This window comes from Pithys albifrons, chromosome 3, assembly GCF_047495875.1.
Source record: "Pithys albifrons albifrons isolate INPA30051 chromosome 3, PitAlb_v1, whole genome shotgun sequence".
In the NCBI taxonomy this organism is placed as follows: domain Eukaryota; kingdom Metazoa; phylum Chordata; class Aves; order Passeriformes; family Thamnophilidae; genus Pithys; species Pithys albifrons.
The window spans coordinates 53,423,107-53,436,760 of NC_092460.1; the positions used below are offsets into that span (position 1 = coordinate 53,423,107).

The window sequence follows — 13,654 nt, forward strand, 5'->3', positions numbered from 1 at the left end:
CTTAAACAAACAATATGGACATACAGAGGACGTCTGGGACTCCATGAAAGAGTCTGGAAGTGAATTTACAGCTTCATGCATCAAATGCAAAGTGTCACTGATATCTGCCAGCCACAGAGGTGACAAAACAAGTAAAGGGTGAGAACAACAATGATTTGATGTCTGGTATAGGTTTAGTGAGTGAATGGGTAGGCCTTTAATTATATTTACCATTTGTTGAGACTGATGCTCATTAAGATTGGTCAAGGTACTTCAGGTACAAAAACTGATGTTAATTATGGGGTACATAATCATTCAGTCACTCTTTGGAAAGGCAACTGTTCACCATGGAAACCTGAGCAGTCTATGCTAGTTAGTAATTACTTAGTTGATTGAGTTTGCTAAAGCAAAGTGGGACAATCCCAAAAGGAAAGAAACTTGATTTTTAACTTTCTGCCAGCCACAGGAAACTTCACGAAAGCTGTATACCAGTGTTCTGAACTGCTCAGACCTCCGAAAGAGCAAGAAGAGAAGGCAACATTCCTTTCACAGTAAAAATCTCAGCACTAGTTAAAAACTCAGGACTGCTAAAGAACTTCAGCACATCCTAAGACAATATTGGGTGTTTATTTAAACCACTGTAGAGCCATTTGGGTTACAGATATATTTAGAAAAATCTTCACAATCATTAATTCTACTTGGCTTCCAAAGGAAACAAAAAAAATGAATCTTAATGCATGAAATTAAATATGGGGTGAAAAAAACCCCCAAAACCCTGTATTACCTTTTGCCTTCTGTATCAGACACAGTTAAACAATTTAGCTGAACTGAGACCATTCTCAGAGTAATGTAAGGGAAAAGGAAGAACAGAACAGGGTTGAGAGAGACTGAGAGAATATAGTTGTGTTTTATGTAAAACAGACTTACAGCTAAAACTCTGTGAAGTGCTCAGAGTCTAGTATGATTTTAAAGATAATAAGGTTGTAACTATGTGGATTTTCCCACTTTAGCTTAAAGCTTTCAGGATTATTGGGGTTTTTTTGGTTTGGTTTAGTTTAAGTAGACCTGGACATGAGAATCTAGACCAAATAATTTCTTATCACAAAACAAAAATAACCTTATCTTGCCAAGCAGAATGTACATAAGCTTTTCTCCAGACACATATTAGTAGAAGTCTGCAATGGACTTGTCTCATGCGACTAAAGCATAAGCAGCCCAGTGAAATCATTGGAGTTGCTGTAGTTTAAGCCATGAAAGTGAAATCAGAACTGAGCTCACTGGACTACACCGACATTTTATGTTTCTGTGGTCTTAATTATTTTGAAACATTTATCTAATTTTCTTTTTGGAAGCATTTTTAAGGAAGGACTACTTAAGCACACACAAATGTGATGCTACTTACACCTGCAGATCTTTCAGATTACATTTTGCAAATAGATGATTTTCAATGAAAACACTTCACAGAAATATGGAAAGCTTACTAAAACCAAAGTGAAACCTTCACATGGATGTGATCATTCTTTTACAGATATTTTTTCCACTTGCAACTGAAAGTCCTTGAAGAGTTTTGGTTTTGTCACTTTAAAGTTTACAGTCAATATTTTACATAAAGCTTAAAAAATATTTGACTTGTAAAATTAAAAGGAATTATCCTTGTAGGAAATAAACTGTTTTCAGTATTCAGAATTATACTGAGGTTATGTATAGACTAAAGGTCATTTTATGCAGAATATTACAGAAATTAAAATAGGATCAATAATGTAAAAGTTATTCAACTAATATAAAGTTAATTAAAGAGAATAAAATTCTAGGCAGGTTTAAAATACGAACCTCTGGCTGTCCTTTGATATTCATGAAGGAATATAAAGAAATAAAAATATTCAAGAATAAGTAACTTGGAAACTATGACATAGCCATTAACAAAATCCTACTTTAATTCAAAATATTATTTGCATGTCTTTTCAAAATTGCTCCATTTAAAAAACCTTCTAGAATCCTACAACTGTAAGAAAGAGTGGGAGAATAGGTGGCAAAAACACCCAAGTAAGAACACAGCAATATCCTACCTCAGGCTGGGTTCAGTCTGACCATTTCTTGAAGCAAAATACTCTCCTTAAGGTGCTCAGTCTTCCTTTCTCTCTATTTTTCTTTTTTTCCCCTCCTAAAGACTATGTAATTCTGCTTTGTTTGTATCCTGTTGCCTTCTTTACTGTGAGAACTTTCTTCAAGATTAGAAAGGAGTGACATGGACCAGGGGTTATATAGTTTACTGATTAACTTCATTACAGAGAAACTTGTTTGTAAATGTCTGAAACAACGTCCATTGCCAGTGTGGATTTACCTGGATAAAATTTGGTCACCATGTAATGGGATGCCTCCAAGTTGCCTAGCCATTGTAATTTTGTACCTATTATGGTTTCGTTACAACAAAATTTTTTATCAATAAATATTCGATAAGGTCAGTTGCTTTTGTGCAATAGATGAACCACTCCAACAGCATAGGAAACATGCTTTAGCTGGCTGAATTAACAGATGTTAAGCACAGAAATTTTGCCTTCTCAAAAAAAAAAGGCCAAAGTGCTCACACCACACTGGACACTTCTGCATGAGAAGATAGAAAGGTCTGGGTGGGAAGGGACCTTAAAGATCATCCAGTTCCAAATCCTGTGCAATGGGTAGGGACACCTCCCCCTTGAACAGGTTGTCAAAGCCCCATCCAATCTGTCTTTCTCATTATAGATTTTTTCTCCAATTGCCACTCTGTTTGGGTCTGCTCTTTTCATAATTATTATACATACAAGATTTTCTGTTTTAATTTGTGTTAGTTTGTTTCCTTTTGATTTGGGGGTCAGTTAGGAGCCTAATTATCTCTCTGAAGAGATGAAGCCAGATGTTGCATCATCTGCCAGATGGTGCTAAAGACAAGTAGTTATTTAACATATCTTATGATCTCAAAGCTGTTTAATCAGTTTGGACACTTGACCCTACTACCTTTAAAAAAATTTTTTAAAAAGCATAACAAGACACAAATGCAGATTTATCTAAAAGGAGTCAGCCTTTCAAGCTCCTCTAAGGCACTGTTCTATGCCTATGACAATTTTCAATGGCATTGTGTTGTTCTTTATTTAGAAGTTTAGATCTATTGCTTTCTTTTCCCCTTTGTTACATGTAAGGTGTTTTTTTCCATATTATTCTCTATGCATTTCTATACAGCTTTTAAGAAAGCTTATTCATCAAAAAAAAATTCTTTCTCAGCAGGGACATGTATAATGAGGGTGGCATTTCTGCTCTTGTTTTATTTTAATGTCACATTACAAGAAAATATTTTCAGGCTGTCCAAAAATGATCTTCTTTCAAACTAAGCATATAATAGTACAGAATTATCTTTCCAGGTTCTTAGAAATAATCATATTTCTGGTATCTGAAGTTTCACGCTTTATATCCTGCATACTAAAATCTTCTATGTAAGGGCTTTCACAGAAATTAGACTGGAGTTATTACTTTAAAGGTCTGTTACTTATCACGGAAATGACACTTTGAGTCAAATACTGTTTATAATTCAGGTGCCATACAAATATATAAGCTTACCCTCCACATTTAAGATACAAAGGAGAGATTTTTGTTGTCTGAAAATTAGTTCAATCCCTTGTGAAAAGGGGTAAGTGATGATCATTGGAAGAATGGAGATACAGGTATTTAAAACACATATTGTCTCTAATATGAAAAACTTTTAAAGGTCATTGGAAGATGTTATCAAATACCTTTTTGCAACAGTCTTGCTGTCTCAGCTGAAATGCCAAGCCTTAAAGAAAGGCTTGTCACAGTGCTTTGCTAATGCCCCTCAGTCTAGGTCACAGCTTGTGTCTAGTCAACTTGGAGCAAAGCAGAGAAACTCAGAGCAGTCTATGTCTGTTATCTGCAGAATAAATTCATGACTCTAAAATGAACTACAAAGCTTCCAAAGATTTTAAAAGAGACCAGGATTTCAGACGTAAATTACAGAGGTTATAAAATGTGGGTTGATAGGTTGGTCACTTTCCCTTAGTTCAGTATATGAAACTGGACCATTGTTCACAGAACTGGCCCTGTTCAGTCCAATGAGGCTTGTGAATCAAAAAGAGTTTGGCTAAGGAAGGGAAGAATCTCAGTGGGAAAGGTCCCATAGAGACCCACACACCTCTGGGTTTTCTTTTTTCAAGAGTCCCTTTCCCTCACTAGGAAAACCAGATCTGCAAGAAAGATAAAGTTGATCTTGCATGTCGATACTATAGAGGTTGTATTATTTTATGAATCTGGTTGTGGCCACTTCTTCAAAGACATGTTTTCTGTAAAGAGATCTAGGATGTTTTGAAATCACCCAAGTAGTGATTTAGAAAAAGAGAAGCAGATTTCCAAGAAGACAGTGTGGAAGGGAACGGCTTCTACTAGATTACAGATTCCTCCTCATTTGCACTCTAAGACTCTTTATCCAGGGACTCATAACTACAGAAGTGAAACCCTATAGTGAGAACACACTAACTCTGAAGACATACAGAGAAACTTTACCTTAGATATATACTGTTAAAATAGAAATATACAATTTCCAACTACTGAAGCGTAGAACCTCCCCCGCCCTCCTTTTTTTTTTTTCCTTTAAGCTCTTCTGAAACTAACTGCAATCAAAAATCTTGAGGCTAAGTATGTAGAAGTGCCCTGGAATTACTATGGCAATGAGGCTCACAGCACAAACAACTCACAGTTGACATGGTTTCTTTTGAAAGGCCTGAACCTGGTACTGATGTTTGGAGATGCAATTAGATTTATTTTTGAAGGTCTAAGGACACTCTCCCCAGAGACTGAGTGAAGCATGATGAAAAGAAAACACATTTCCAAGGATTTTTTTAACAGAATCAAAGTATGTAGCTTTGAAAAAAAGAGACTGATTTGTATAAAGGCTAATGTTTGTAAGTCAGCAATTTTTAACTTGTTGTGAGATGTGATGTGTGAAGAGTCTTAAAAGAAATGTATATTCTAAGGGTCATCTGAAAGAAAAGCTTGCTTCCTATTTCCTTGGGTTCACAAGTCACTTCCTACTAAAACTGAATGTAAAAAAATAATGAATATGTAAATCATTTACAAATATAAAATTGAGAGGAAAACCATTTCCTACAAGCTTTTTGAAGAGTTATATTTTCACAATGAGTAACTCTCTGTGAACTCAGTTGAATATTATTTCTGATGGGATTTTTTTCCAGCTCTAAAAGCAAAACAACATCACATTAGAGTGACCCCCCACAAAGCAAAAGTCAGCTTAAGTGAAACACAGCAGGTGTCCCGTGTCTCCTTCCTAATGGGGCCCCTGATTCAACCCCTTAATACATTATTTCTTTCCGTTACAGAAATGTCAGTTTGAATTAAATCTCCATTGTGCTAATCTCTGAAGATCTGTAATGGGAGACTCAGTCCCTCTTCAGAATTCACAAGATTTCCCTGTGGAGGGAAAATATGTTACACATTAACATTTTTCCTTGTGTTTTCAAGCTATCTGATCATTAGTCTTTAAAAATAATGAAATAATCAGTGAAAAAGTAGATACTGGAGGCAGATCTTCTTGATAAAAATCTGAAGTAGTTCAGTTAAGCAGGAGTTTTAAAATGATGACTGGACATAAAATTTGGTACCCTAGATTTAAATATCATTCTCCCCTTTGCATATCATGGCCTGACATTAGAATTAACAGGTATCAAGGAAGAGTTTTAGCTATTTGCATATACTTTTTTAACAACTTCAAAATATTTCTCCCACCCAACCCCAACACAGAGGGATAAAAAACAGTCTCACAGTACAATGGAATGGCTTCTGCTTATCCTTGGTGCCAGTGCTTTAGCTTAGCTCTATGGAGCCAGAAGACTGGAAGTGCTCTGACTTTGAGAGATGCTCCTAACTTCTAAGAGCTCTGCAGCCAGAGTGGCTCTGTGTATCAGAGTCTGTCCATGCCCCAGGCACTATTCTTGTTTCAGACAGATGAAACTGGAATGTTTTCACTTTTTCCAGCACTCAAAAAGCCAGAATTCTGGTCTTATTTGGACTGAAAACTTCTGAAGTGTTGCAGCATTCTGCATATCTCACAATATGTGTGAGGACCTCAATGTTTCATGTTATCAATAAAGAACCCACTCTGCTGCCACAGAAAAGCTAAAAAAATGTATTATTCTCTACTTTTTTTTGTCTTAGTGGCATATATATCAGAAGACAGCTTTCCCAAGCTTTTAAAATATTGACCAAGAATTTTTCATTCACTTACAAACCCATTCTTAGGCTTGAAAAATTCAGTGGAACTGCAGCAAGGAGAATTTTTCAGCCTGCTTTATAAATTTTCTTGTGCACTGAAGTTAATAGGATCAGGTTTTCATAGTCTTAAGACAAAAATTACTCTCATAAATTGTATAATATGGCAATGCAAATACATTGGAGGATAATTTTATTACAAATTAACTGGAAATAGATCTGCTCAGCTTGATTTAAGTGACTTGCATGAAGACAACAAACGGCCCAACTGCAAAGGTCTGTTTTTGCTGAACAGTTTCCAGAACTAGAAGTGTGTTACAAAAACAAACTACAGGGTCTGCTATGAGCAGTCATGAGGGCAATAGTGTGCAGGATTACATTAACACCACAGATCCATTGTTTGTTATTCCTTTCATAAGTACTGAAGATTCAAGAAGATTTGCATGTCACTCACATGTTCTTGACTCGAAATTTCAGTGCACTTTCTTCTAGGTGCTGAGTAAAGGACAGCTTGCAATTTCAACCTATTCTGGTGACTTACCAAACAAATGAGGACCTTCAGGAAGAGGGAATGCATCAGCAGTGGCTAGCTGATGATGTCCAATTAAATTCATTTCAGATCCCATTTATCCTTCAGTTCAAGAGGAATATGCTGATTAAAAAATGGACTGAGAGGAGACCCTGAAACACATAACCAAAAAAGATAACTTAGTACTGTGCATCTAGTATGAGGTAGAATTCAAGAGGTTGTTTCAATATTTGCTCTAACAAACATTGGCTTGAATACCTAGAATACCTAGTGCAGCCTTTAAATAAAATGCTGCATCCAGCTTATTTTTTTCCTTGTGGCATATTTTATTTGCCATCCTTCTGCTGTTCATTTTAAACTAATTGCCTGATGTGCTGAGGGCATGCTTCCCAGCCCCCTCCCATGGAATACCAATTGTTTGCATTATTTTTTCATCACTCTACCAGCACTTGATTGCTTTCACTTACTGAAAAAGTGTAAGTTTATGGTTAGATCAGAAGAGCACAGCCAGGAAACTTGAGTTTAATCTCTAGCAACTAACTCCTGGTTTTGCCTACAGTAATTACTGTCTGAACAAGATAAATAGTGGCAAATACAGAAAGCAAAGCCTTGCTCTGATAACCAGGCTCAACCATCTGCCCCTTCTGTGGTCTCAAGCAGCTGTGTTAACTCTCAGTGGGAGAGGTTGGGAGATGCTTGTGCCCAGTCACTGAGATACTTTCCTAGCAGGTCAGTGGAGCAGGTTTCTTCTCCTAAGGTTGACAGTGGCACTCTACCCAGGGCATCTTCATCCAATTCCAAATGCTAGGCTATTAAAATAGAGGCAAGAGACCTGCCATTGCCTCCTACTAGGCAGAAGCTAGAGCTAGAGCACACCTCATGCAGGAGGAAGGCGTGCAAGAGGCTCCCTTGCCCAGGTCTGGCTCATGTAGGTGGCAATTCCAGATTGCATTTGAGGCAGAACCATCAGCAAGAGGAGAACATACAGCTCCAACAACAAGATGTCTCAAGAGCTTATACAGGCACCAACAGCATTCTGCATAAAGTTGACAGAAAGCTGTTTTGCTTTGGTTTATTACCTTAATTCTTTATTTGGTGTTATTCCCATGGGACTGTCCCTAGGACTGCATTTCCACTAACTGAAGGCGTTTGAAAGTTATAGCCCAGTCCGCTTCCCAGTGAGAGCTCAGCATGTTTCTCAAGCAGAAATGAAGTCATCTGACAAAAACCTGAATGCTACAGGAGGCCCCAGTGCTGAGCAGACTGGGAAGTAGCTTGTGAGACTGGCAAGCACACACTGTAATTATATTCAGATTTGTCCCTCAGGATTCATTAACTTCTTTCTTAACATAAACAAAGTCCCTCTAATTAGACAGATGCATTTTAAATGTCTGCCCACAGATAATTTAAACAGTTTACTCAGAAATGTCAAAAGCTACTTGTATCACAGACCAGATAGGGTTCTTGTGGCAAATAACATGTAAACACAGTCTTGAATCTAGCACAGAAACAGAGTTTTGCAACAGCAAAAAAATTCCTTGCATCCTGAATGGGGTTTGGCAACCAGCCCAGCTACCCCAGTAGGTCCACGTTTACTTCCAATTATTTTACTGCCTTGCTACCACATTTGCCAGGGAAGATATTTTCTGGACTCAAGAGGTGGGGCTGCCCACATTGCTTCAAAGCTTCTACAATTCCTGAGTTTTCTCATAAGCTGCCTATGAAAAACACTTGGGATGAGATTCCACTTACAGCCCATTATGAGTGTTCTGGAATGGGAGAAGACAGCAACACAGGCAGGACCCTTTATAATGGTCAGCAAGAGAAACATCAAAATGATGCAACTTGAGAGGGCTAGTGAATATTTCTCTAAATTTTCTTCTTGAAGAGAAGAAAGGCCATCACCACCTTCTCCTCATGTCCAAGCCTTTCAATATTTTCATTACAGCCATGGAAGTGCATCCCTTACAGTTCCTTGCAGGATTAGCTCTCCCTGCAGCCAGACACAAAGACTATGTTCCGTCACTCTTACTACTTCTCATGCTTCCTGCTCAGACCTTATTTGAGGACTTAACACTGCAACATCTAACATGTCAACATTGGGATTGCGAATTTCTGTACGTTAAAACAGAGCCTAGAACTTATCTTCTTAGGGAATGGTAGAAGTTATATTGAAGTACTTTAAAGACAGTCCCAAGAAGACATCCATTTAAAAGTACTTACTGTCAATATGTGGTCAGACTTTCAATGCATATCTTCTTAACTTGTAAGGTGTATATAATCCTCCATTCTTCTAGTCTGTGCTGCAAATAAATTAAAAACAGGCAAGCTATATTTTTAAATGCTTATAAAATGTCTGTGCTTTTACAGTCTCTTTGATATGTCTGTAAAGGTCTTTTTCCTTTGAGGCTATTCCATTTTTTATCATATCATTATATAATGACGCCAAGCCAGACTTCTTCAAATCTCTTATTCTTTGGATACACACACACACAAAAAATCCCTGGTGTTAATAATACTACCTTTTATATAATAAAAATCTTGAGGACACATTTGTCATAACCTGCACTACTCTAGGATATTACAGGTTTTGTAAATGTACCCTTCCCACCACAATAATTTTGTTCTGGATGGATTCAGTTCAAATCAGATAATCATGATGATTTTACACTTCCCACCTTTTTTAAAGCTTCATTTTCTTTAATATATTCAGCTGATGTAGACCATTTACTGGATTTCATGGAAGAGATTACTCCTGTCTTCTTGGGATTTCTGCAAGGCACAAGACTCAATCATCACTAAAAAGGCAGGAAACACATTTTCCATTACGTGTAGCTTTGCTACTGTAAATTTCCCTGATCACCAAACTCTTCATTAAAAACTGATTGACATTTTGCTTTGATTTGCTCCTGAGTCCAGCCTGCTGAGAGCTATCTAACCTGCCTTAGATTTATCCACAGAATTAATTTCACACATATTTAAAAGCAGTAGATACTGATTTCCAGCTCTCTCTCAGACCTAGACTAGTTACACAGTATAGAGCATTTAAGCAACTCTTACTCCACACATTTTTCAATTCTGGGAGATAGTATAGGTCACTATAGGTCGGTGCCGCAAGGCATCACAGACTCAGGGTGGTCTCCCTTCCAAAACGCTGGTTCCACAAAGCTCACTTTGTCATTAACCTCTTCCCAGCTTCATCCTCCTGGACTCTTGCTGAGATTAAACATCTGTGGTCCCAACTGGCTGCAACTCCCACGGAGCAGAGGCATTGGTCTGGCCAGTGGGATAGGCACAGCCAGCAGACTTACAGAGGCACCAAAATTGCTGCCAACATGGCTGGGGGAAAAAAAAGTGTGTTCATGTGCACAGTCACTCTTGGCAGAGGTGTTCCTTCCACAGCTACAGAGTCTGAGGAATTCTGTTGACTGGTAACAAAAAGCTGTGTCATCTTAGCTTCCAGAGTAAATTAATCTACGAGAACTGGATCAATAACCAGTCTCCTAATTCAGATTCCTTTATCCACCAAACCACATAATATTGGAAGGCTTTCGATATTTGAAGGCACCTTTGTTATGAATAAATATTCATAGGTATTTCTATGTCACCCTTGTTTTCTTATATGAACTGTTTGGAGCTACTGCAATCAAGATGAGTCTAGACGACCTTAGCCAACTTGACTGATACTCCATTCTAAGGTGTAAGAAAAACCCCCTGCATTATATAGGTAAAAGTTGAAATAAAGGTAATAGTTCCACAGGAAATCAATATTTCTCTCCAAAATAAGAGCCCCTCAAGAGAAAATAAGAGGCATGGGATAAATTAGAAAAAATTATTTTATTCAAGTTTTAAAATAAATATATTTACTCGACTGCTTTAGTTTCATGGGCCAAAAAAGTATAGCAAAGAAAAAGGGATATGTGTATGTATAAAGATATGCCCAACTGCTTGAGAATGTTGTCATTACTCACATGTTAAGGGGTCCAAATTACGTACAGGTAACCTTTGTTACATGTAACCTTTAACATACTTCAGACAATCAATGCATATTTACATATTCTATGTTTAACTGACGTATATTGTAATACATGAAGCTTGTTTATCCACTGTATAGATATGTATACATGTTTACTCAGATTTCTTATGGAATATTTTTTCCTTGGAGTATACAAATATATATGTATACACATATGCATTGGTGTACAGATTTCAGATTTATTGTGGACTTTTATCAGTGCACTACCTCTGACCTTGCTGTGGTCAATAGTAAAGGTTTTCCTGGTTTCTGTGTAAGCAAAGCCAAGTCTCAGGAAAATAATTATAGTTAAATCAGCTGAGCTCACTGAAAATAAAGCATCACTGCCACATACTTTCAAGTAACATAAAAATACATTTGATCATGAGAAAAGCTCCATGATAGTCTAAGTGTGCTTTCCTCTCAGAAGAATGACTGAATCTATTATAATTACTCAGCAAAGGAAAATATATCAAAGCACTTGCAAAATTTTTCACAGATATTAGTGAAGTACATTTCCTTCCATCTGTCCCATAATATTGTTCTATTCTTTACACATCTGACTGCGTATTGCTCAAAGAGAAATGTCACTAACATCATTAATCTATGGCCCCATCGATACCCTGTTAACATCAATGGGACGATAGATTCCCCTCTAGTTCACAGGCTTTTGATGTGGTTTCATAGCCTTTTTGTACAATATTTAATGCAGTACCTCAGTAGAGGCTATTTTATTTGCTTAGATGCTTGTTTTAAAGTGTATCAGAGACACGAAAGCATTAGGAAGATTTGTGCTCTCTGTTGCGAGCCTATTGCTGTTAGGTCATTTTGACAAGCATTTCACCACAAGCAACTACACATATGGAGTATAAAATCAGAATAGCAAAGTGACAGAGAACACAGAAAAGAAACATAAGGCATTCTTACAGCTTCGTCTTGAAGCAAAACCAAGTATCTAAACCCCAACTAGAACTTAAAACTCTATTGGAAGTTTCAATGGCACTTCTGTAGGCAGGTAAGTAACTTCAAAGAGTGGGACCAGCTTCTGACTGTCCCTAGGATGATCTCCTGAACACCATTTCTCCATTTTCCTTTCTCCAGTATCTTTTTCATGACTCGCCTGATAAAACTGCAAACCCTCCATTCCTAACCATTTTTGGACCCACATTTAACCTAGTGGAATCCCAAACTAGTCTGGGATCTCTAGGTCCTCTGTAACATCAGCAACAGCAATAAAAATAACAAAAGCCAAATGTGTTCTACCACAATTATAGTTTTCTGAAGATAAATGACTAGCAGGAACACTTAGAATAAAATGACATTTTCTTAAAAACTATCAATGGATTCAAATAATAATCACTTGAAATTTGAAACTCCCTTTTACTTGTGCTAGTTGTGTGAAATGAGTCTTAAAGTCCTGGACTTTGGAAGGTGCACCTGGAATCTCTACACAAAACTGTCAAAGAAAAAATTACATTAAACAAATATAATAAAATTACATTAAACTATTCCCTTCCTACATTGTTCTCTGTTCTCCCATTAATCACATTGAAAATACTGTCTGTTCCTAAAAGACTAAAAACGTTAATAAACAAGTATATTTTTCAAGCTAATGCATATAATTAACTAGATAGTGCTACTGCAGGAAAGCCTCAGTATCAATGTTACACTTTCTTTTCCACTGACACATAGAAGTCAGCTTTCTAAAGGCAAATTTCAACACTGTTGTTATTTTTCATGACCTTACCATTTTTCCCAAGGGGAAATCCTGCTGTTGAAACAGTTTTGTGGATGAAATTACTTCTCCTTATATTATTCTTTAGTAAAATACCGGAGCTTTAAAAATATTTTATTCTGGTCAAAAATCCATTAACACCCACTAAATAATTCAGGTGAGAAAATTGCTTTTATACTACACAACAGCAAGAGCTAACAGTTTATGGAATTATTACTTACTGTTCTTTTCTGGAAGACTGCAGATTGGCAGGATGTAAGACAGTTCTGTGCTCAGTTCAGTATCCTAATGATTCTCACAGAGGAACATTTTTGTTTTGTTTTGTTTTAGGTTTAGCAGAAGGCTGCAGTGATAACACAGTGAATCAAAGCTGGGGCTCATTGGCTCAGTGCCCTAATGGACAAGGATTACTCATTAACAATTCTCTCTTTGCGAAACTCTCAAACATGGGCTGTATTAAGATGTTGTGAATTCCAGTTTGACCATCAGCACAGAGATTTGAGATGTTCATTAATACTCTGATTGGGTGCAGAGGGGAAGCTAACTCAAACAGTGGGGTGATAATACCTTGTTGCCGATTATAGCACTTTCTTGCACATGTACATTTTTATAACATTTTCAGGCTCCTTGTCTTTCCCACTCAGAGAATCCAGATGTCATTCCAAGACATATCATGATTTCTATGTAATTCTGTTATTCTTTACACTTTTTAGGGGGACTGAACATTATGCTGAGTATTGAAGCAGAACAGTCCATAAATTACAGCATCACAGGGATGTGAAGGCATTAAAGTTTGGTTCCTGGATCTGCCACAATCTCTAACGAACTGCATAATTTTTATTTGGGCTCATCCCATAAAGTTTTAGACATGAAAGTGAGGCCCTTAACTTTAAACCTGTTTGAGTCATGCACTGTTTGTGCACAAGGGGAAGAAAATTGTACCTTGTAGATGGTAAACCACATTCTGGGTGGGCTGTGCTGCACCTGAAAACGTTGATTTCTTGCCACTGACGAGAAAAGAGACCTCGAGCTACTACATCCCCACTTACCCAGAAGAGGAATTTAAAGTGAAGTTGATTAAAACTGTCCTGTTTCAACATCCCACCTACATAGGAAGGGTAATAATTCC

General features: G+C 37.2%; 1 protein-coding gene across 5 annotated transcripts in view; it reads right to left on the reverse strand.

Moving 5' to 3' along the window:
- NR1H4 (nuclear receptor subfamily 1 group H member 4) overlaps positions 1 to 13,654 on the reverse strand; it is a 46,456-nt gene that overhangs the window by 24,872 nt on the left and 7,930 nt on the right. For 2 of the 5 annotated variants that reach the window (XM_071552005.1, XM_071552000.1), the window contains exons 1-4: positions 12,747 to 12,889; positions 9,454 to 9,547; positions 8,999 to 9,078; positions 6,788 to 6,927 (exon numbers count right to left, since the gene is read on the reverse strand). In XM_071552005.1, coding sequence (XP_071408106.1) covers positions 6,788 to 6,872 — 85 coding nt within the window. In that variant the 5' untranslated portion in view covers positions 6,873 to 6,927; positions 8,999 to 9,078; positions 9,454 to 9,547; positions 12,747 to 12,889. Of the gene's footprint in view, positions 1 to 6,787; positions 6,928 to 8,998; positions 9,079 to 9,453; positions 9,548 to 12,746; positions 12,890 to 13,654 lie in introns of those variants that run through there. The other 3 variants (XM_071552001.1, XM_071552003.1, XM_071552004.1) reach the window with 3 other exon arrangements.